This window comes from Onychostoma macrolepis, chromosome 06 (genome assembly GCF_012432095.1).
Source record: "Onychostoma macrolepis isolate SWU-2019 chromosome 06, ASM1243209v1, whole genome shotgun sequence".
In the NCBI taxonomy this organism is placed as follows: domain Eukaryota; kingdom Metazoa; phylum Chordata; class Actinopteri; order Cypriniformes; family Cyprinidae; genus Onychostoma; species Onychostoma macrolepis.
In genome coordinates, this window is record NC_081160.1 from 20,841,872 (window position 1) to 20,865,699 (window position 23,828).

General features: G+C 35.5%; 2 protein-coding genes across 4 annotated transcripts in view; one reads left to right on the plus strand and one right to left on the minus strand.

The window, feature by feature from the left end:
- Nucleotides 1-22,423, plus strand: part of LOC131542159 (uncharacterized) — a 33,795-nt gene extending 11,372 nt beyond the window's left edge. Inside the window, exons 2-3 of one of the 2 annotated variants that reach the window (XM_058778546.1) lie at nt 19,948-20,106; nt 20,188-22,423. In XM_058778546.1, the coding sequence (XP_058634529.1) occupies nt 19,948-20,106; nt 20,188-20,562 (534 nt within the window). In that variant the 3' untranslated portion in view covers nt 20,563-22,423. Of the gene's footprint in view, nt 1-16,446; nt 18,915-19,947 lie in introns of those variants that run through there. The other variant, XR_009271669.1, reaches the window with a different exon arrangement.
- nos1apa (nitric oxide synthase 1 (neuronal) adaptor protein a) overlaps nt 1-23,828 on the minus strand; it is a 129,143-nt gene that overhangs the window by 93,458 nt on the left and 11,857 nt on the right. The window lies entirely within an intron of this gene.

The window sequence follows — 23,828 nt, forward strand, 5'->3', positions numbered from 1 at the left end:
GTTTTTTTATTCTATTATTTTGATCTTTTCATTGGTATTATATTTCTCCACATATATTTCAAGCTTTGGCAATATTGTATTTTTTACAGTCATGCCAATAAAGCAATATTGAATTGAATTGAACTGCGAGAGAGAGAGAGAGAGAGAGAGTGAATTAACCTACCTGCATCTGCGCGTCACTACAAACAATGAAGATTTGAGTTTAGTTATTTAAACAGTCATTTTACCCCCTCTTTGCTGATTAATATAATGTAGCGATCCAGTATCTAAGCTATTTTATTAATGAAAGTCACTGGGCAGCGTTGACAACAAGTTTCTGTCCTCCTAAATGTTTGTGTGGGCAGCTCGATCTCGAGCTCACAAACCAAAATAATAGACATGGTTTTCTCAGGCCTCATGTAAAATCAGATGAATAGAGATTATTAAAAGGAATAAGTATGGATGACTTGATTACAAATAGTTTACTTTATTCCCCTCATTAGTAACCGTGTCCTCTGTGGGATAAATAAAGTTAATATTAGTCTTATATTAATAATACTTAATATTGTAATTTATCATCCCTGTTATAGTATTATTCATAAGTCAATTTATTTTTCACCATCTTTCCAAGCTCTGTACCTCAGGTCCAAAAGAAATGCAGAATGAATGAAATGAAAACACCAAATACATTTGTTATTTTCAAAAGGAAAATACTGACATGGATGTTTATAGAGCAGAGGTCACCTTTTTTAATTCCAATAGGAGAGATGGACTTTTTTTTCTTTAGTATTATTATTTTGTGCTGTATTATTGGTTACTGTGTTATTTCTGTTTTGAAAGGCAGCAATAAATAACACTTTTTAATATCTAAAGAGTGTTTGTGTGATTTTATGTTGTGAAATGAATAAATGCATACTAACCGTAATAATCGTGAAACCGTGATTATTCCTCAGACTATAATCGTACCAACAAAATCTATAATCGTTGCATCCCTACAGGCTACATTATAACATTTCCACCAAGGCCACTCTGACAGTTCCTGGAAGCAAAGAATAGAAATCAATGCACTCTGTACTTTCCAGGGTTACAAAAGTCACGACGTTCTATCTCGTGGCTCTTTACCACACCTCTTTTGATAGAGTTTTGCATTCTAGAGAGTGCGAGTGAGTCACAGGGCCGTCCGTATCTACAATCCTCCAGCAGCACAATGGGACAGACAACGTGTCAGCATTAATCATAAGACATGGTGGATCTTGGTGACAATTTCTGCGGCATATCAAAAAGTAGGCTCAAGAGAGAAGAAAAAAAAAGTCTCAGAACAGACCGACCCTGCTGGAGAGAAGCACATCCATCTTGGAAGTTTACGCAGACTACAAAAAAAACCCTGAAAATCTATATTGAATCTAATCTTGAATCAATATCCAGATGATATACGGCACCTACACTTCACTGGCACTGCTGAGGAAAAACTTTGACTTTGTCAACAAGCCTTTTTTCCATGATATCAAAAGACAGACACGCTCTGAATCAACATTTAGATTCATTCAGTGTCCATGGCTACACAAGATACTATCAAGGATGGCATTTCCATAGCAACCAATAAAGATATCCTCATGGTGTCCAGAAGGACAGCAAATTGTTGAAAATAAATTGATGAGTTCTGACAAACTGATCTTGAAATATTATGCCAGAGTAACCAACCTTTAGTCTAGCATTAACTTCCAGTGAGATATGGGAAACAAAATCAGTTTATTTCATCTGGAGAAAACCAAGTTTCATGGATTTGAAAAGATTCAATTCTGAACGTCACAAAAGATCTGATTTCATTACGCTCTGAAATGAAAATGAAAAGTAAAATAAAAAAAGTCTGAACCTGAAACTCTTTAGAATAAATGACATGATACTAAATTAATTTTACATTTTCTATGTCACAAAAAAAGTTGCCACCATAATTTTAGAGTGCTGAGGGTTGCTAAGTGGTTTTGGGTGGTTGCTAGGGTATTGAGGATGATTGCTAGGTGGCTGCTTACTGGCTCAACTCAAAAGAGCCCACCAGTTTCTATCACACTCCGATCCTAACATTAAAAAATAATGTAACGCACCATCACACATAAAATGTATATGTATAAAACATGATCAGCTGACTGTCCTTTAAAAACATGAAAACACTGGCTTCTGGCTCATAGCTACTTTCCCCTGAAAACAGGCAGAAGGGGGCACAATGACACAATGACTCTGAACATTATAATTAGACTGGCTGTGAAGAGGCTCTCAGTATAAAAGCCCACTGGGGAATACAGCCTCTTCACATCCATACTTTTCTCTTTTTCTCCCTCTCACCACTGTCAGAGACCCTTGAAGATGACACGGAGATAGAAAGCAAGCACAGCCTTGCTCCACAGCTGGAACTTACAGGTAAACGCCTGTTTTATTACAGGAGCAATGGCAGGACTGACCTACAAACACAAGCCCATTTCTCAAAGCGTAGCAGGCAGAAAACACCTCACTCATTTCATTTTGCCCATTTCATCACTGTAGACATTTAAGAAGCAATCCGAAACATCTAAGATGAATCTGTGCCTGAGAGCTAAGTGCCAAACGTAATCAAAGAAATCAGTTTGGCCTTGCTATTAAGTTACTTCACTAACATGTAGAAATTTATGTATTAAAATGATCCTCGTGCACATATTCTGGAATTGACAAAGCGGGACTTTAATAATTCTGCAATACTAGCAGTTATATTCAGCTTTCCAGCAGTACCATTGGTACCATTGGTCAAGCAAGCAGATAGTCCCGCACCAAACTGAGACCATTGGTCGAGACAATGTTGTTGTGTTGAGATGCTCAAACAAATGTTCTCAAAGCACCAGAGAGCCACATTCTTTACACGTTTTGATAAAATAAACTTTAAAAAATTGTTTATTTGTAGTTAGAATACAATGATGCAATGGAATTTGGCAATGGGAAATATTTGATCAAAACAGCAAGGAAAAGAGAAATTAATTATTTTCATATCATATAATTTTCAATTATATCATTTTCATTTCATCTTGCATGTAATGTCTGATAAAGCAGCGTTTGTGAGAGGAGCCTGCTTTGTGTACAGCGTTACCGGGGAAACCTCGCTCTCTCGAGCTCCAACAGCGCCTCCTGCTGGCAGAAAATTTATTTGCATATATGCCGCCACAAATAGTGTAAGTCTGTGGGACTATGGTATAAATAAATTCAACTGTATAACAGTTTCACTGCAATTCATGTTATAATGTTAGAATTAAAGAACAATAAACATAATACATATTACCATTGCACTTATCTCTACATAGTAAATGCAGTTATATTTAAGCTGTTGTTGACATCCTATCTAAAACGTGATTTAGCCAAAAAAACAACAACAATAACATTACCATATGTCTTGCAATATCTGTGCGTGCAAAGGTTCTGCGAGATCCTCTTGTTCCATATTCTCAGGGTCTGAACTGATATGGCAATATTGACGAACGTGCTGCTTTGGCAACTTAAGGGCAGTACTGAAACTCTGTCTAAGCTGTTCGCCAATCACAACGCATTGGACAGCTAACCAATCACAACACATTTAGTTTTTCGGAAGGCGGGCCTTCACCAAACCCCGAACTAATCGAGCCGTTTGTGTCAGGCTGGGGAGAAAGGTTTTGTAATAATGTAAATTATGTGAAAAATAATGCAGTTTTCGAACCACCAAGCATGAGAGCATGTTCTAGTACACCCCCAAAACAAAATCAAGACTTTGTAAAAGAGCATAATAGGACCCCTTTAAAAAAAATGTCTTCAGGATTATTCTGGTCAACTAGTAGGCCTAGTCGTTCATTTTAAGCATTGGTCGACTAATCGCACATTTATTAATAAACCATTTGAATCATAATAATGAGCCTTTAATTGTCTTCATAGCCTAATAAGCGCTCAAGCACAAAGCTTTCCACAGCACACTGGCAAAAGTAATGATTATGAATGTGTTGGGAAAAACAGTAAGGAGGCTGCATTAGTAATTTAATAATTTGTTGATAAACTAGTGCTTTTTTTGTTTTCGTCTTAAAATGATGATTAATTCGGCGGCACAGACTCGTCATCTCCGCAGTACACTAGTGGATGCATACATTTCATATGGATTGCATAATCTGAGAATATTTGTTTTACATTTGAATTGGTTAATTTGAAAGCAGACATTTCACTCTCTATAGATATATTTTTAATCTCGGTATAAAGGCAAGTATATATGCATATAGTTTACAGTTCCTTTTTTTTTGACACTCAAGTTCACAGAGAAAATGGCAGAAATCGCATCCTGTTTGCTTTCATTATTTTACAAAAGCACACAAGTTTTGTTATTGTGAATGCACACAAATGAACGCGGAGTCTTTACATATTCAAAAGATGTATTACTCTTATCTGTATGACCAAAAATGTATTTTAAAGGGCACCTATTATGCCCCTTTTTACAAGATGTAACATTGGTCTTTGGTGTCCTCAATATGTCTCTATGAAAAAGAAGGACAACGTACAACCAAACAAAACTATTATTTTTAGTTTTTTGAGAAGCAGCTCTCAGAGCGTTCTGATAAGTTTTGTCTCTTAATTTACAGTATCTACTTTAAAAGCACCAATTCTTTCCATACTCTCTGAAGGAAGCATTTGCTACCATTTCTTTCAATATAGCAGTGAGTCAAACTGTGTTAGACAGAAAAATAAAGAACAGACAGTGAATGCGTATTTGCGAGGTGGGGATGTTATTATTGAGAGTAAACAAGTCTCATAATGAACATTGGTTGAAAGCAAACACTAACTGCCAGTCTGTTACACATGCACACAAATATTTTGGCATCATGAGGGTTCGGTCTTTAGTTAAACAAGCAGAAAAATGCAAAGAAGCATCATGTACAAATAAACTAAACTGAATGCAATAATTTAAGGGCACTTTGTGCACCATTTTGTGCTTGAAAAATTGATTGCTGTCATTGCTTAAAACAAAGGGCTGGCAAAGCCTCTGAATAAACCTGTGGAAAGTTGAATATAAGTGGCAAGAGGAAGTACCGCAGCCCTCACACCCCTTCCTTTAAGGAAAATCAGAGGAACAGTCTCTGACAGGTAGGCAGAGATGATATTTAGCCGCAGTGCTGTGAATCACTACTTCTGTGAGAAAAACAAGATGAATCTTCTAAGACCACGGGAAACTGAAATGACTGTATAATGAGCTATGACTGAATCAAGTTCCTCACTATTTCTTGAAAAAATGTAATGAGGGACGAGTGAGGGTCTCAAAACAAACAGCAAGGCCAATAAATGTTACAAAGCAGAAAGCAAAACTAGTAGGAATGCACAACATACTCTGCACTATAAGAGATATTGGCCCTTTCCTGGCTTGAAAAATAATTAATTTTTCATACTTTTTACAAGATGGGGATGGTGTGCAAGATTTTATTTTTTCTATGCTAATTTTTGCCTTTAGCCTATGGCCAATTGATCATCCTGCAGTTGTGCCTAATTGTTTGTTTATTGATTTGTTTTTTAAATCATATCGGACAAAGAGTATTTAATTGTGCATATAGATTACCTTTACTTTTTAAGTTAAACTTTAAAAACACTAATAATTGTAAAAAAAAAAAAAATTTTTTTTTAAATAATTATATACATTAAAGCTGTAATGCATAAACTCAAAGCCTTTAAAAAGGCTGATTTTAGTTTTTAGGCTTTTATTTTAAATTTATTTAAAAATAGTATAAAAACAAACAAATTTAGACTTCTGTCCCTCTGTTGAAAGTCCATTTCACCAAAACTTTGACACTTATTCACATATAAACATTTATCAATGCACAAACACAGAGCACTATAGTAAACAGAAGCTCAAATGTATTTGCTTGACCTTTAATAGCTATTTGTTTACAGTTAATGGCCAGAACCTGAAAATAATTTCCAGCTTATTAGTATTGGCCAGAACTTATATTTGTCAATGCATCACAAAACAAGTCCACCAAATATAACCTTAATTTCAGGAAGAAATACAGAATAACAAAAGACCAAATAAATTCAGTTCAAAATCAGCAACAAAACAACTAGGACAACAGCATACAAACAGGCATATCATGACAATACTCCAATGATATGTGCAATGCAACAAAATTGAGTGCACAACTTCCGCTTACATATCACATTCATAACACTCTAAAAATAAATTCATGGCGTGCTGCTCCTGATAATTTTTCAGATTTTACATGAGACCCATATGGATGAAATCCTTCTTATAAACAAAGCCCGACCTTTTATTGTTTAAATAGGCACTAGATCAGCATAACAGCCCCTTCATTGCATAGCCAATTAAAAGCTGCTTGAGAGCCAGAGGGATTTCTCCTTGTGTGGGAGTCGTAATGCACACCAGATTTTGGCCATGGTTGCGCAGAACAAACACAATCTTGCTCTAGGCATAATCTCTTAAATGCTCTCTGCCTTAAAACTTATGAAATCTTAGCATTTTTTTCTCTGACCTTGCTCTCACATCTGCTATCTATATAAACAGAATGGCCATCATCCTTCCTTCAGATGGCCTCCTCAGCTGAATGAGTTCTCAATTTGAGCAGCAATGAATATATAGTGCCTTCAATTTCCACTGAAAGGGAGATGAAGTGTTATTTGGGAGACAAAACACATAAGGTTCTTTTGTTATGCATTTTAAAATTGCTACGTAATAAAGCAGAAGAGATCACTTCAGGAAAGTGCCCACTTTCAGCTTTATATTGCGCAACCAATAATCTAGTGGCATATTTCTTGGTAAATGTTATCGTCTTCCTGTTTTCATGCAATGTAACGCTCTATCATATAAAAATATTATTTATTACAATTTCAATTAAACAACTTGGTTATAACAGCAGTCCGTATGTGACCCTGGACCACAAAACCTTAAGTGTCAATTTTTCGAAATTGAGATTTATACATTATCTGAAAGCTGAATAAATAAGCTTTCCATTGATGTATGGTTTGTTAGGAGCGGACAATATTTGGCCGAGATACAACTATTTGAAAATATGCAATCTGAGGGTGCAAAAAAGTCATAATATTGAGAAAATCACCTTTAAAAGTTGTCCAAATGAATTCTTAGCAATGCATAATACTAATCAAAAACGACATTTTTATATATTTACAGTAGTAAATCAAAATATCTTCATGGAATATGATTTTTACTTAATATACTAATGATTTTTGGCATAAAAGAAAAATCTATAATTTTGACCCATACAGTGTATTTTTGGGTATTGCTACAAATATACCGACAGTGGTTTTGTGGTCCAGGGTCACATATGTCTCAAAATAGACATGCAGCTGTGTATTATTCCTTGTATGTTTTCCAATTCAATGTGTTTGTATCAAATACTGAAATATTGGTATTGTGACAACAGCTGTATGATCAGTGAGTGGTATAAAGCAGAATAAATAAATCTGGCCTTCAGCAGAAAGGCTGTGAGTGTCTCCACAGCCATTATTAGTTTGGAGTCTGGATGGCTATTGGCAATCTGCTTACTGCAATTCATAAAGTTAGCAAGGGCCCGTCAACGCTACAGCTCCACATTTCTGCTGTGAAATCAAATCCAACACTTAAAACCACGAAAACCAGGGGGATCTGCTGTGGGAATGAAACTGATGACCACAGCATTCCCCATCCCACTGGGTTCAGAGAAACTGCCGTTTTTATTATTGAAGCTGACCGGCCTCACTTGCAAGCTTATCTGTCTCAAAGAGAGAGATATAGCAAAAAGGGTCTCATAGGAAACACAAAAGGCGGCAGGAAAAAATCTTGGGAGAAATCTCTCTCTCATGTTAAGGGTTTGGCTGCTAAAATCCAAACTGACAATGGAAACAATCAATATGCCATCAGGCTGAGAAATACTATGGTTTGCGTACAAATTTAATTGATTTCCTTGGAGCCGTCAATGATGTGCAAAAGCTACAGGCAGACAGTCTTATCCACTATGTGCCAGCCATCACTGTGTGAATGAATCACATATGGAAATATGTGATATTGAAATGAAAATGAAAGCACATATTTTGTTAACAAAATTTTCTATTTTATTATAGTATTCCTCATTTAGAGTTAACAACAACTGAATTAAGTGACACAGAACGACTACAAAACCTGACAAAATCTGTGCAAATTGGGGCTGAAATACTGAAAATAATTTTATTATCCATCATTTCAAAATCAATAATGGAATGAAGCCAAACATGGAAAGGAAAAAAAGTCTAAATCAAAATCAAATCAAATAACTTCTATGTAAAAAAATTCTCCAGATACCAGTATGTTTCTGGTCTAAAACAACTTTTTTTCCCCCTACAGAGCACTCCTGGCTATGTGAGCCAACATCAAATGGTGTCATTTAGAATGATCTCTTATAAAGTGCCTTGTTAAAGATTTTAGTAAAGAGTCAGCAACAGACATCTGTCAAAGAGAAAAAAAACGAGAGGGTTCATTTCTTTATGAAATATAAACAGATTGGTTTGAAGAGTATCTAACATTCAGGTGTCATCATCATGTGGTTTGGCAGACTACAAATATTCGGATGACACAAGGCGATGTTTTGCATATAAAATTCTGCAATTTCACATTGCAAACAGATTGCACGGTTGGTGCAAATGGGAGAAATGCTATATATCATGTGAGAATTACAATCCCAATGATAAAACGCATATGAAATGAAAGCAGTGCCATTAATAGTGGTGACCAGCTGCTGTTTAATTTTTTTGACTTGGAAAAAAACAAAAAACAAATTCCTAATGAATATCTCTAAACCGTTTAAATCACCATCTTAGTGCACTTAATTTTCAAGTATCACTCAATTAAAGATCTTCTAGCAGGCCAATAATAGCAGATTGAAAACCTCATCAGAAACACTCCGTCAAGATAATTTGTTTGTAATTGAGAAGGAGTGATTGGAGGCTCGCCTCCTTCATTCCACTTGAATAAAGCTGCCAATACAGATAAAAGAGATAAGTAAGAACGTAAAAATACACCTCATTCACAAATTATTACAAGTTGTGTATGTATCATTGTATGCAAACAGATAAGATTCTAAGGTAAGGTGTATATGCACATGAATTTCTCTTTTTTTCTATTTTTATGCATACAGTATTTGGACTGCCAATGAATAGAGTAAATATTATTAAAAAAAAATCTCCAAAGATTAATCAATGTCTTGTGGGTTTTGGAATGACATGATGCATAAATGACAAAATTGCATTATACAGTGAGGAAAATAAGTATTTGAACACCCTGCTATTTTGCAAGTTCTCTCACTTAGAAATCATGGAGGGGTCTGAAATTGTCATAGTAGGTGCATGTCCACTGTGAGAGACATAATCTTAAAAAAAAATCCAGAAATCACAATGTATGATTTTTGAACTATTTATTTGTATGATACAGCTGCAAATAAGTATTTGAACACCTGTCTATCAGCTAGAATTCTGACCCTCAAAGACCTGTTAGTCTGCCTTTAAAATGTCCACCTCCACTCCATTTATTATCCTAAATTAGATGGACCTGTTTGAGGTCGTTAGCTGCATAAAGACACCTGTCCACCCCATACAATCAGTAAGAATCCAACTACTAACATGGCCAAGACCAAAGAGCTGTCCAAAGACACTAGAGACAAAATTGTACACCTCCACAAGGCTGGAAAGGGCTACGGGGAAATTGCCAAGCAGCTTGGTGAAAAAAGGTCCACTGTTGGAGCAATCATTAGAAAATGGAAGAAGCTAAACATGACTGTCAATCTCCCTCGGACTGGGGCTCCATGCAAGATCTCACCTCGTGGGGTCTCAATGAACCTAAGAAAGGTGAGAAATCAGCCCAGAACTACACGGGAGGAGCTGGTCAATGACCTGAAAAGAGCTGGGACCACCGATCTGTGTGGAGGAGTGGGCCAAAATTCCTCCTGCAGTGTGTGCAAACCTGGTGAAAAACTACAGGAAACGTTTGACCTCTGTAATTGCAAACAAAGGCTACTGTACCAAATATTAACATTGATTTTCTCAGGTGTTCAAATACTTATTTGCAGCTGTATCATACAAATAAATAGTTAAAAAATCATACGTTGTGATTTCAGGATTTTTTTTTTAGATTATGTCTCTCACAGTGGACATGCACCTACGATGACAATTTCAGACCCCTCCATGATTTCTAAGTGGGAGAACTTGCAAAATAGCAGGGTGTTCAAATACTTATTTTCCTCACTGTATTATAAACTAGTGTTGTCACGGTACCAAAATTTCAGTATTCGGTACCGATACCAGTCAAAATCCACGGTTCTCGGTACCAATTTCGGTACCACATGTTTAAAAAAACACACTATTTTTAATAAAGTCAAACAAAAATAAAAATGTACAAAAATCAATGCCATTCTTACAAAACAATAAAACCCATTATAAACGAGGCATTTGTTGCATTCAGTGAGGACATAATTACTGATTATAATGACTCATACGGTCTTTTTATGCGGCGCGTAAACATAACACCATGTCTGCATTTGTGATCGAAGAAACACCAAACAAGCACTACTCTACACTGCTCAAAACTCGTGTTTGAATAGCCAGTAGAAAATTCTTTACATATCGAAACGCACTTACAGGCTGTGAGTCAGAAGCACCAGACTGTCCTTGCAACATTGGAATTGTCCCACTTTATAGTGTTCACAGCCATACATAGTGTTCAAATTGTAGGCTACTCTCCCAGGTTCAGGAAATAGTCCTCTGGAAAATACGCTGCACACACTCGAATGTGTGTGTTGTACTGTTCTGGAACAGTGTTGTAAATATAACTTAACCACTGATTTCTAGTTGTGTACTCATTTGGAAGGCCAAACAAAGTACTTTCGTTTTCACAACGAAACACACAGCGTCTCTACGACATGGCGGTGGCAGCAACAATACTACTACAGCGTGAATAAAAGTCCCGCCTACTTTCATTGCGTATACGTTTGGGTGGTGTTATGCAAATCTTCCCACACCGTGACGTAGACATGCGGGGGTGTGTTTGAATGAGCCGTTTTAGGAGGGCGTGTATACGAGTCTTAACTTTTATAAAGAATCTCTCTTTGGGTTTGAGACTTTAATCTTTGCAACTTTACAGATCTTATATATGCACAATCAGCTTGTAACACTCCAAAGACAAAGGAAAACATGAAATCGCATCATATGACCCCTTTAAAGATATAAGATATAATAATACAAAAGATTATTCATTATAATAAATTATTCTTATGATTTTTAAGTAACTTATTTCAGACAACAAAAAAGAAAGTATTAAGACTTGTAGGGTCATATGTGTGTGTGTGTAAGGTTTCTAAATCTTAGCTTAATTTAATAAATGTAATCAAATTTGAACATTGGCTCACATTATTTCACTTAACTGGACCTTGTTATATTGATTTTAAAGCGACACACTTTTATTGGCAAAACCCCAGAGGTGGTAAACTCCTTTGAGAAGCTACTGGTTGTCACCAACATCATCCAGTCGTCCTCATCTCCCTCGTCCTACTTCTCCCCTAAACGGAGCCCTGACAGTGCACAACAGACGAAGCATGAAGATATGCAAGTCTCTGAATGGAAGCCATGTAATTGGAGCGGTTTCAAAGCCCCCGATGCTGTGAGTGAGTAATGTATCAAAGAAGTCAGCAGGCAGGATTTACCCTGCTGCAAACGGATGAAGGAGCTCTCTTGACACTCAGCCAGTGTTAAGAGCCACCGCTATCTCAATGTTAAATATATGCACATTTTCTGTAAGGCTCAACAGAAAAAAATCAATTACGAAAAAACAAGCGAAGCCATTATATGAAATGAGCAGAAGTCACCAAGTTAAGTTTCAGTGATACAGATACTAAACTTGCAGCTGTCACATGTGAGAAGCATTAATTGAAAACCTAATATTGCAAAATGTAATTCAAGTTCAAGAGACTTCGCCTTGACTCTAGAATGTGAGAGTATTTCTTGTGCGGTTGAATAGAGGTCCTTTCAGAGGAAACCATACAGATTTGCTGAATAAATGCTCCACTCGAGAAGCATGATGTTTCTGCCTTGAGAGTTAATCAAAAGAGGCTTGAGCTGTTCCACACTGTTCTCTATAACTCCTACTGTTATTCTACAGACTTTTGTGAGGTTTCCATGGTTACTCCCCATTTCCCATTATAATCATCTAGATTTCAATACCTCCTAAACCCTGTAGTCACAAAATATCAAACACAGAGAAACCATTAGAGGAAATATGTATTTGCGTAAGTTTCCCCATGTATGCATTTGTGGGTCTTCATAAATGCTCATTAGATGTATATTACACTGCAGACAAAAACACAATTTATCAAAAAGGAGAAGAAATGGTTGGTGCCTATGTCTTTGTCATACAGTACAATTACAAGAGAATTCTTTTGAGTGTATGAAGCCAGTTCAACAAAAAAAAAAAAGCGAAAGACAAAAAGCAAAAAAAAAAAAAAAATTGACATTGAAACAAAGTTATTATTGTTAACCAAAAAACATTAATAAAAATAAATAAAACTTAAAAAAAACATATGGAATAAACTAACTAAAATAAAGTACAAAAAAAAAAAAAAAAAAAAAAAAAAAAATATTAGTAAACATTAAAACAATAAAACAAAAAGAAAAGCGAGACAAAAAGCAAAAAAAAATAAAAAATAAATAAATATTGACATTGAAACAGTTATTATTGTTAACCAAAAAACATTAATAAAAATAAATAAAACTTAAAAAACATATGGAATAAACTAACTAAAATAAAGTACAAAAAAACTAAAAAAAATATATATATATATTAATAAACATTAAAATTAAAACTGAATATATAATAAAATATTCAAAATATTAATAACTAAAATAGTATATCAATGCCACTGAAATAACACTGATATGAAATAATTCTGTTCACATGAAAAATAACATAGGACTACTGCAAAGATTTTTCACTACCAAGTAAAATGGACCAAAAAACATAAATAATCATAATAATAATAATTTTTTTATAAACAACCTTCTCTATAAACGGTTAATTTATCGAAGACTTATACCCTGTTTGAATACTAAACTATTACTATAAACTTATGTATTAAGCAATGTTGTATGCTAGTCTAAACCCCCAAAACAGTGGCTATATAAATTATGAAAAAAGACAGCAATTTGCATTTCCAATTAATAATGAAATTGCAAACAAATTATTGGCAAGATGATAAATAAAACACACAAAAAAACAAATTATCAATTAAAACTTTTCCGCATTAATAAATTAAAATAAATTCATTTTTAATAAGCCATGTAAGGCGTCACAGATTCCTACCACAAATTTGACAGATCAATTAAAAAAAGTCCTAGACACTCAATGGTGTGTTCCAGTCTAGTTCGTTAGACACGCTGTCCTGTCTATGCTGTGAACTAAGCAAAGGCTAAGTGACCATCCAACTGAAACCCTTTGGACTGCAAACATTTGGTTGCAAATCCTACAGAGGCTCAGCATGAGTTGGAAATCAACTGTTAAAGTGGCCCAAGTTCAAAAACAGGCTTTTCTCTTCAACTATTTTTCAAATACACTGTTACAGTACTTCAGACAAAGAGAGAGAAAATAACCAAAACAGTGGCTGGGTATTGTTGCATCTAAGGTGCAGAAAAAATACAAATCACAAAATACAAAATACAAATGATTTAATTGGGTAAATGATATGTTACATAGTCGTGAGAAACAAAATTATGTTTTATACTGGTTCGATCTGTATGAAGTTTGCAATAAAATAACTAACGGCAAAATCCATGATGAACTAAAGAGGCAGAAGCTGAGATCACAGCAAAAAAGATTTTGATTCTTGGCTTTTTTTTTGCCAAGACCCCTGCAAGTTTGGCTTGGTTACGCTTATTGTTAGCCAAAGCGCAAACATTCTCCTCAAAGTCTCTCCAAAAATTATTAGGCCACCATGATGGGAAAAAAAAAATTAACTTCTTTCTAATCTTCCCAGAGTAGGAATAATTTTCACTAAAAATTATTTCCAGTTTATAAGCCTTAATTGCGTAGCTCTGAAATCTAGTTAGAGACCTTCCAGCCCTGAAACAAGTATAATAGTCTCGCATACAACATGTCATTTTTAAAACTGTGTCAAGATGTGGTTCACTGATTTGATCATTAGTTAGTCAAGCATGAGGTAAGTGTACATAATTATAAGTAAATAAGAGGTTTTGGTGCAGAAAGTGTACGCTGATGGGAGAATATGGATGCATTAATCATAGCGATAGTTGAAAGCCATAGGTCGCACTGTCATTCTGCCAATTAACACATGATCAATGTTAAACACCAAGCCCATATCACTGTAATAATTGTGGCCGCAGCAAGAGACTACACTGGAAGTTATTGTGGCTTAGAGACTTTCATTGGTGCATATAATCAATTAGCATTGGAGGGACACCAGAAGGAGCGTGTAGGGCTGCATCTGCCATGGCCATAAAAGAGCCTATGCGGCTTGTGCTCGTTTAGTTACACTGCTTGCAAAAATAACAATATGTGAAAATAAGGGCTGTGTTATAATCACAAAAAATTCGGCAATGACAGGAATGAGATAGGGCCTTTATTTCAGATTACTGAAGGAATTCCTCACAAAGCTGTTAACATTTACTTATCAAGTTGCTCCATCCACATATTACTTTTTCTTTTTTAAACACAAATGAAGATGCAAGGCAGAATAACCAGGCTGCTCTTTTCCAATAAAAGGTTCTATAGTCCATGTCTTCTGAAGATATCTTTTTGTTAGGAACATAACTCATAAGTTTTATATAGTACACTATAAACTACCTGTATAGTGGGGTCTTTTCTAGAATCGTATACAAAATGATTCATGTAAGTGTGGGGTCAATGAAGACTGGAATAAAGGCTACTAAAATTCAGCTTTGCCATGACAGGAATAAATTACATTTTAAAGTGTAAAACGTTAGTGTATAAAATGTGTAGTGATACTACCATACGTTCATCATACTGAAAAGAGCAGCAGAAACACTTTACCTAAGATCTTATGTTTCAAGTGAAAATATGTTGGAATTGCATGAAGGTAATTTAATGATTTTTTATTTAAAGCTATGCAAATGACACCAATTACTGGCTAACCAGTGGCCCTCAGAATGTCACAAAACTGAGGAGCTTCCCATCATTAAAATGTATAGGTCGCGTTATTTCCTGAACTGGAAGAGCTGCCTGTGATTTCCCTGCCTACTGAGCCGCCTAAATGCAGACACATGCCCTGAGGGGTCAGCAAGGCTGTCTACCTTTCCAGATGATGTGCAATAAGTTCTGGCAGGGCAGTAATCCCTCATTTCAACCAATTACTCTGAGAGGGCAAATTGTTTCAACTTCAGTGAGCACCGAGTTATAGTACATTACTGGAGAAAAAGACACAGCCTTTAGACATTTCTGGAATGTAAGTTACGGACACATATGAAAGGGAATAAAAAGGTTATATAAAAAGTGATATACCTCAATAATTGCATATGGTAACGATTGACATTATAATCTTATGTATACCAACCAAACCACTTCCTCATGCCTGGTATTTGACATAGGTGTGGTGCTTGGTATCGTAAATACTACAAATGTTGCTATTGTTGGTGTATCCACACAAGCAAAGCGTTGACCAACAGTGGATCGCCTTCCTTCCTTCCTGACAGGCCTGATTTTTTGGCTGAAGCACTGATAACCATCCCAGGCCACTGTTGTATGTACATGCACACCCCATCCTTCATCTCAGTGCGGTTTGTCTCATTGTTCTTTAACTTCCTTTCTCCCGTCAAGCTTTCCTGCCATGGTTCATATACCCCAGGCCTCTGCGAGAGCTATATGAGCATATGGTTTGGGGGCTGGGCTGTGTGAATGGAGGGTGGTTACAGTTTCATGCCACCAGTATGTGATAAATCACAGAGCATCTGCCAATGTCATTACCTGCTTAAATACAAAGGCTGTTCATGCTACTGTTCTGGCTTCAATGGACATCAAAGTGTATTACTTTAAACTAATAAAAGTGATATAATAATGTGGGACAGTTCTTACATTTACTTTTATTCATTTAGCAGACGCTTTTATCCAAAACGATTTACAATTTAGGAATACAACATGCGCTTCATCATAAAGAGGCAGGTAAACATAAGAAGTGCTCGTAATACAAAGTTTCAGACATTGTTCAGAATTAGTACAAGCTGGAGGGGGGGGATACTTTTTTTCTAAGTTTACCCAAAAATGTCATTTTCTCACTTTCACTTTTTTTTTTTTTACTTAAAAGATATTTTGAGAAATGCAATGGCTATACATTAAAAGTTTTGTTACCAACATGCCTAAAAATAATTTTTTTTAGTTCTGCAGAAGTCATTCAGGTTTCGAGCAACATGGCGATGAGTAAAAAAGAAAATCTGAATTTTGGGGCGAACCCTTTACACTGTGAAAAAAAAAAATGTTGGAAGGGCAAAATATTTAAAGTCCGTGTAAAGTGATATTAAAATATGTGTTCTGAGTTTGTCACAAAACAGAAAAATGTGTTATTAACCACCCAGCCAAATTTGAATGATAAAAAAAACAAAAAAAAAACAACAACCGCCAAGTAACTAAAATAAGTTATCAAAATCTTTGAAAAATAAGCAGGACTCTGCTCTCAAACGCTGGGGGCGTGTCTGCTGTCGGCGAGGAAACCACGCCCACCTCGCGAGAAAGTGGCCGTCTCTCTCAACTGTCGAATACCTCTACAACCTGAATGGATACTACTGATGCTACCTCTAGTAGCTTAATTTGATTTATACAGCCATACATGTTTGAGCGTGCAAGTTTGTTATTCAATTTTAGACGCGCGTCAGCGCTGCAGTGAGTTGAAACCTTCTCGTCTTCAAGGCGTGCGCGGCTCATGGTTGCTTAGCAGTGTTGGGCAAGCTACTTGAAAAATGTAGTGAGCTAAGCTAACAGTTACTCTTCTTTAAATGAAGCTTAACTACACTAAAGCTACAGCCCTGGGAAATGTAGCAAGCTAAGCTACGGCAACATGGCAAAAGTAGTTTACTACATCCAAGCTATTTAAAAAAAAAATTTTTAAATTCTATTGAACCAACATCATACCCAGTCAATGCTCTCTCAGTGATCAATAAAACTGTCAGTCAAGCAGATAGACAGGCATGTTCAGTTTAATTGTTTATTCAACAGCCAATTTGGCAACATAATCAGTATCAAATACAGGGCCGGATTGACCTCAAATTGTGACATAGGCAAAATAAATTTTTGCTGTCGGCCGGAAACCTCCTATTGGTAGTTGATATTGTGGCTTTATTGTGTACAGATACATTTATATAAATGGTAACACTTCACAATAAGGTTCAGTAGTTAACATTAGTTATCTGGTGTAACATGAACTAAGAATGAACAATATTTCTGCAGCATTTATCTTAATGTTAATTTCAACATTTACTAAGGCATTATTAAAATCAAAAGTTGTTTGTTAACATTTGTTAATGCACTGTGAACTAACATGAACTACCAATGAACGACTGTATTTTCATTAACTAACATTAACAAAGATTAATAAATACTGTAACAAATGTATTTTAATGAAATCGTATTGTATAGTGTTACCAGATGTTTAGGCCTACAGATAGGTTATGTTTATTTGCATCGTTGCATGTGTCATTAGATATTAATATAAACATTTCACCAAAATCAAGTTCAAATACGAAGCATTGGACCAGCGAAGGTTTTTTTTTTTTTTTTTCTGACTCGTGTCCTGTTTTCCCCAGTTTTCTGTTATTATGTGGGCGTTCAGTTTTTTTCTGTTATTTGGCCAAAGTATCATATTATGAAAGATTAAGCGCTTCGCACGAGCTATTTGGCTGTGACTTGACAACACATGCTAGAGAAACTCTTCTCCGCTCCTCAAAAACAAAAAACAAACAAAAAAAGCATTAGCCTTTGTTTTGAGAGTACAGAAACCGATGTACTTATTCAATCAACAGTTCATTATTTACCTTCAGACTGCAAACAAGCTGAGATGTGCGCTGCACTTCATTGACGAAAGAGGCGGGAGGAATAATGAGGTTTGACTGACAGTTTGAGGAGCCAATGGCGTTACGAGCTTTAGTGTCTGTGGCGTCACTTACTGATCCAGGATCAGTGATCCGTAGCTGTTTTATTTCTGATTTGAGCTTGAGTTTCAGAATGCTTTCTTTGGAAAATGTAACGTTAGCTTTTGTTGACGCTACTGCGCTACTTGATCAAAAAAAGAGCTTAACTACAGAAACGCTATTTGATTCAGAAAGCAGTGACGCTACTGAGAAATGTAGTTAAACTAGTAGCGTCACTACTTGTAGCGACGCTACTGCCCATCACTGTTGCTTAGCAACGGCAAATACCAGGAGAGCACAAGCTGCGGTGCGCTTTGAAAGAAGAGAAAGCGGTACTGCTCGCGTTTCCATGCGTTTTTAGATGCGAAAGAGGAGCGCCATCTTGTCAAGTTCACGCGTCAAGTAAGGCTAGCCGCACACTAGACAATTTTCAAATCTTAACCGATTTTAAAACCATGGGAGACCACAGACATGAAGACAGTTCAACCGATTTTTAGCCTTATAATCCTCTGAATGCGCACACTAAATGATTCGAGCAGACCGCGAGACCGCACAATTGATGATTGTAGGAATGATTTCACAGTGACACGAGATCTCACGAACACTCGCGAGATCAAACGTGACTTGAGAAGAAAAACAAATACAGGAAAATCAACATTGTCAGCTGGCTCTCCTGGCGCGTAAATCATGCAACATGTTCGATTTTTTTGAGTGAACATTTAGAAAGTGTTTTATGAGTTGTATATCCGAAGAAAAGTGGATATAAGACAGTGTATGGCAAGTTCAGGCGTCAGGTAAGTCAAGTGGCACTGAAGAAATATTTGTACAACGTTAGACTGAATTTATCAAAACGTATATTTAAAAGGTGTAAATGTTTTATTTAATACATATACACACATATACATACATACATATATATATATATATATATATATGCATACACACATTTATACTCAAACGTACAACATATATGAAAACATTCGAATAAGCGTTGTATGATATGTCTGAGGGAAATTTAAGTGAAGGGAATGTTGTCTTTCACCTTGTTTAATCCATAAAACACTTAATATCAAAAGCTGTGTTATAATGAATTTTAGCTCATTTTGGCGTGTTGTATGATATTTTTTGCATTTCCGTGACGTGAAGAGATTATGAAGAGATCTCACGGTCTTTTTCTCTTTTATAAGCCATTATGCTTAATGCGACTAATGTTAACTAAAATCTATGAAACGTGTAACAATGTAAAACCACAGTAATATGTGCTCATTTGAAGTTAACATGGGAGTGTTGAATGGGTTTTTGCGTGTGTAAACTTTTGCAATTGTCCCGTGAAGTAAAAAGACGACATTAAACGTGACCAACAACAAGCCATGGTGAAATGAAGCAAAAATGAACAACTGAATCGTTTCACAAGGCCGTTCAAAGTGTCTCAGTCAGTTCCCTAGGTAGTGAATCAGTAGATCATGAACACGAGTTCCTGCACTGGGAAAGACCGTGGCTCAGTAAACATTGGGACAATTGATCAATCAATCTGTAAAACGTCACCATTGGTATTTATCAACAACAGGCAGAACCGTTATATTTTGATATTATTTTTATGATATTCAAGGTAACTTGGCTTTATAATATGAAATGTACATGTTCTATTACAAATCCAGTCAGCATCAATGCTCCCTGTTGTGCAATGCATTAATTGAAAAAAAAAAAAATGGTTGCAACTTCTGTTTCATCACAAATTTAATTAACTGATCTTTGATACATTGTAAATTATATAAAAGGCATCATTTCATTTTTTGAACTTAAAATGTACTTTTCTTTCTCCATCAGGGTGTGGCCAAATGTTTCATTGGTGCTTTGTCATCATTGCAAGATGCAACCCAGTCAGTTCTTCCAAGGCAACAAACACTGTCTTGTGACCAGACCGCTCCACTGCAACTACATACTGTGTGTATTTTCAAGACTAGGAGTTTGTTGTTTTCATTCCAGGTAATGTGTGTAGATGTTTGGAGTTTTTACTACAATTATAATGTGCTATATTGTTATCAATGGTATCTATAGTAATATTAGTCCGTTTCATTCTTATTCCGAGGACACCGTAGATCCAGACCAGATGGTGGATCAACATCTAGAGATTACCTCTACAGCCCTGAATGTCAGTGGAGACCATGTCAGCTAGATGAGCCCCAGAGACAGATCCCCTCAAAAGACCTCGCTGGCCATCGGGACAAGACCATGGGAACCAGACGAGTCCTCTGCTCAATCGGACCCGAGTTGCAGCCTAGAATTAAACCACGCCATGCTGGTTTCGTCTGGCCAGAGGAGAACTGCCCCCCAACTGTGCCTGGTTTCTCCCAAGGTTTTCTACTCAATCTCTATCACCGATGGAGTTTTGGGTCCTTGTGGCTGTCGCCTTTGGCTTGCTTTTTGGGGACACTTGACTGATTGCACAGACATTATTGGAAGAGAGCTGAACTGGATGATGTCAACTAGTGTTGTCAAAAGACCCGGTACTTCGGTACCAAGTCGGTACTAAAAAAATGAAAACGTCACGGTACCAGGTTTTTGTAAGTACCGGTGGTACCGAGTACCCGGTCAACCCGGTTCTTGACGCGTACGGCCCTATGATTTCCGCGATGCAGAAAACGCGGACGGAATCTCGGAATCCAGTTATAAAAACGGAATTTACAGTTTAGCACGGAATGTAACAGAATTTGTCAAAGTTTGGATGAATTAATCAAAAGTAGGTCATTACACTGTATCTGTAAATAATAAGCTGCAAAAGTGGATTCAAATATGAATCCCGCATGTTCTGCGAGTCTCTGTGTGAATGAATGAATGGCAGAGACACGCGGTTTTGTTTACTATACACTGAAGCACGCGTGACACTCGCGGTGATTTCAGCATCTGCCGTCTCAATGAGGACATAAACAACATCTCAAGAACTGCTGAGAGTCAATTCGCAAGCATTTTACCATTTCATTGAGTAAAACCAGCGTCATATCATATAGCTACACACAGAAATGTAAAGGCATTCACGGCAACCCGTCAAAATAAAAGTTTATCTTAAAGACATTGTGCCAGAAATATATTACTATTATTTAGTAGAATGTATGTGATACTATTACTACTGTTGAAAAAAAATTAATAAATATTTATTTTTAAAGAAAAATCACACAATATTTCTTCCATATTTTAATTTTAATAGTAAATCCCCTTTATTTATCAAAAAAATAAAATATGTTTAAATTTAATTAATTAAAAGACAAATTAAATTTGGGTGAAACTTGTTTACTGTTTTTCATACTTTTATTAGTTGCGGAAAAACTTGAAACAATTTAAATAAGTATAAAGAATGGCATTGATTTTTGTAAATTTTTATTTTTGTATGACTTTATTATTAAAAATAGTGTGTTTTTTTAATTAGCATGTGGTACCGAAATTGGTACCGAGAACCGTGGATTTTCACTGGTATCTGTACCGAATACTAAAATTTTGGTACAGTGACAACACTAATGTCAACACTGAATCACCAATGAACTGACTTTAACTGGAAAAATGACTTGTTAATGTCCTCTTGCATTATTGACAAACTATTTTTCTGTTCGACTCTGTAAAGCTGCTTTGACAGTCAATATTGTACAAAGCGCTATATAAATAAAGATGACTTGACTTTATATACTGTAACACCTGGTTCATTTTCTTTTTTTTTTACTTCTGCCTCATTTTAAAGATGTAATTGTGAACAGTAGTAATATTTGTAAATGTTTGTTTGTTAACATTTTGTTTAGCTCGTTTAGTTTTTTCTTAGTTCATTAAACAAAGTTTAAACTGAATTTTGCAGTTGTATTAGGGATAGTTCACCCAAAAATGAAAATTTGCTGTTAATTTACTGACCGCCAGGCCATCCAAGATGTAGGTGACTTTTTTTCCTTCTTTAAGCCTGTATGTTTAGCCTGAATGACAAATTGTATAAATGGAGATTGTTATTAAATAATGGCTATTATGTGTTAAACACCAGTTAATCATTTTTAATAATTTTGTTCAACTATAAAAATGTGTTTATGTACTTTCTCAGCAATTTCTTATGATGCCCAAATAATGAATCTTAGTTGAGGTAACATACAAAACACATGGAGTAAACAGTTAAATTTTAATTGACATAACTTGCTGTAGTCTTCTAAATGTTTGACCAATTAAAACATTTTAGTTGAATGGACTATAAAACTAGTTCAGTAAAGGCTGAGCCAACTAAATAAATAACAATTTAGATAATACTTTGAAGTAAGAAATTGAATGTAAAATTTCTGTGGAACTAGTTACTAAATAATAATTAGTTGAAACAACAATTTTTTACAGTGCACTCTCAGAAATAAAGGTACAAAAGCTGTCACTGGGGCGGTACCTTTTCAAAAGGTACACTTTTGTACCTATTAGGTTCAAATATGTACACTTTAAGTACTAATATGTACCTTTAAGGTACCAAAATGGACCCTTTAGGTACAAACATGTACCTTTTGATTTATTTCTGAGAGTGTGTAACGTAAACAGGCTCAGATAACTACTAAAACGGAATTAAGAACAAAAAGTAAAACGAATTAACATATAACAAATACCTCAACATTCGTATGACAAGTTACCATATCTGTAAAGTGGATTTAAGTACTAATAAGTAAATCTGGGTTTTGACACAAATTTCACAATTCGATTCAATTCTGATTAAGAAGCTTGCGATTTGATTTCCGATTTGATTCAATTCGATATAGAATATATTTTGGATATAGGCCTATATCAGGTAGAGTGCATGCCAAATTTTCTCAAGGAAAAAAAAGGTAAAATATACATGAGAGTCAGTTGGCACTACATTACTACAATATTGAAGGTTAAAATTAACCGATTTGTACAAACATTTAAATTTTTGTAAGTTACAATTACATAATTATGCATCTACTCCAATTCTTTTTTTGAATTGAAACATTTATGGTGGCTGTTTATTTCTACATAAATTAAACATTGAACAACAGTAAAAAAATTATAATGAATGTGTTATATGGTGCGTGTATTTGGCAAAATACTCCAAGATGGCAGGCTCTGCCATTGTAAACAGTGAAAATGTAACATAACATAACATAAAATTATGTGACCCTTTTTTATAAGTTTTCTTTAAACACAAGTTTAACATCTTGCTATTCAGTAGATAGGAGGTAGTTCTGATAAATGATGTGACGATGACATCGTGGGGGTTAGGGGGTGTGCCCGAAGCGTGAATCCATATTCAGAAAGGCACGGAACACGAATAACGATTACAGTTACATTACAGTACATAAAATGTCACTTACCACATAAACAGAGTAAGGAGAGAAGAAATATACATTTTCCTCCCTTGTATTTATTCTCCGCAGTGAGTCAATGTCATGGACGTAAGGGCAGAGCAAGTTTAAATATCTTTCTAGTCTATATTTCCATCTTGTAATTGTATTTAAAAAAAAAAAATAATAATAATAATAAATATATATATATGTGTATATGTGTATATGTATATGTAATAGAGCAGACACTGACTGTTGTTCATGCATTTATGTCCTCATTTGGCGAGACGGCAGACGCTGAAACGCTTCGGTATGTGTAGTAAATGAAACTGCGCGTCTGTGCATTCATTCATAACGAGACAGGATTCATATTTAAATGGTATTTTTGCAGCTTAACATTTA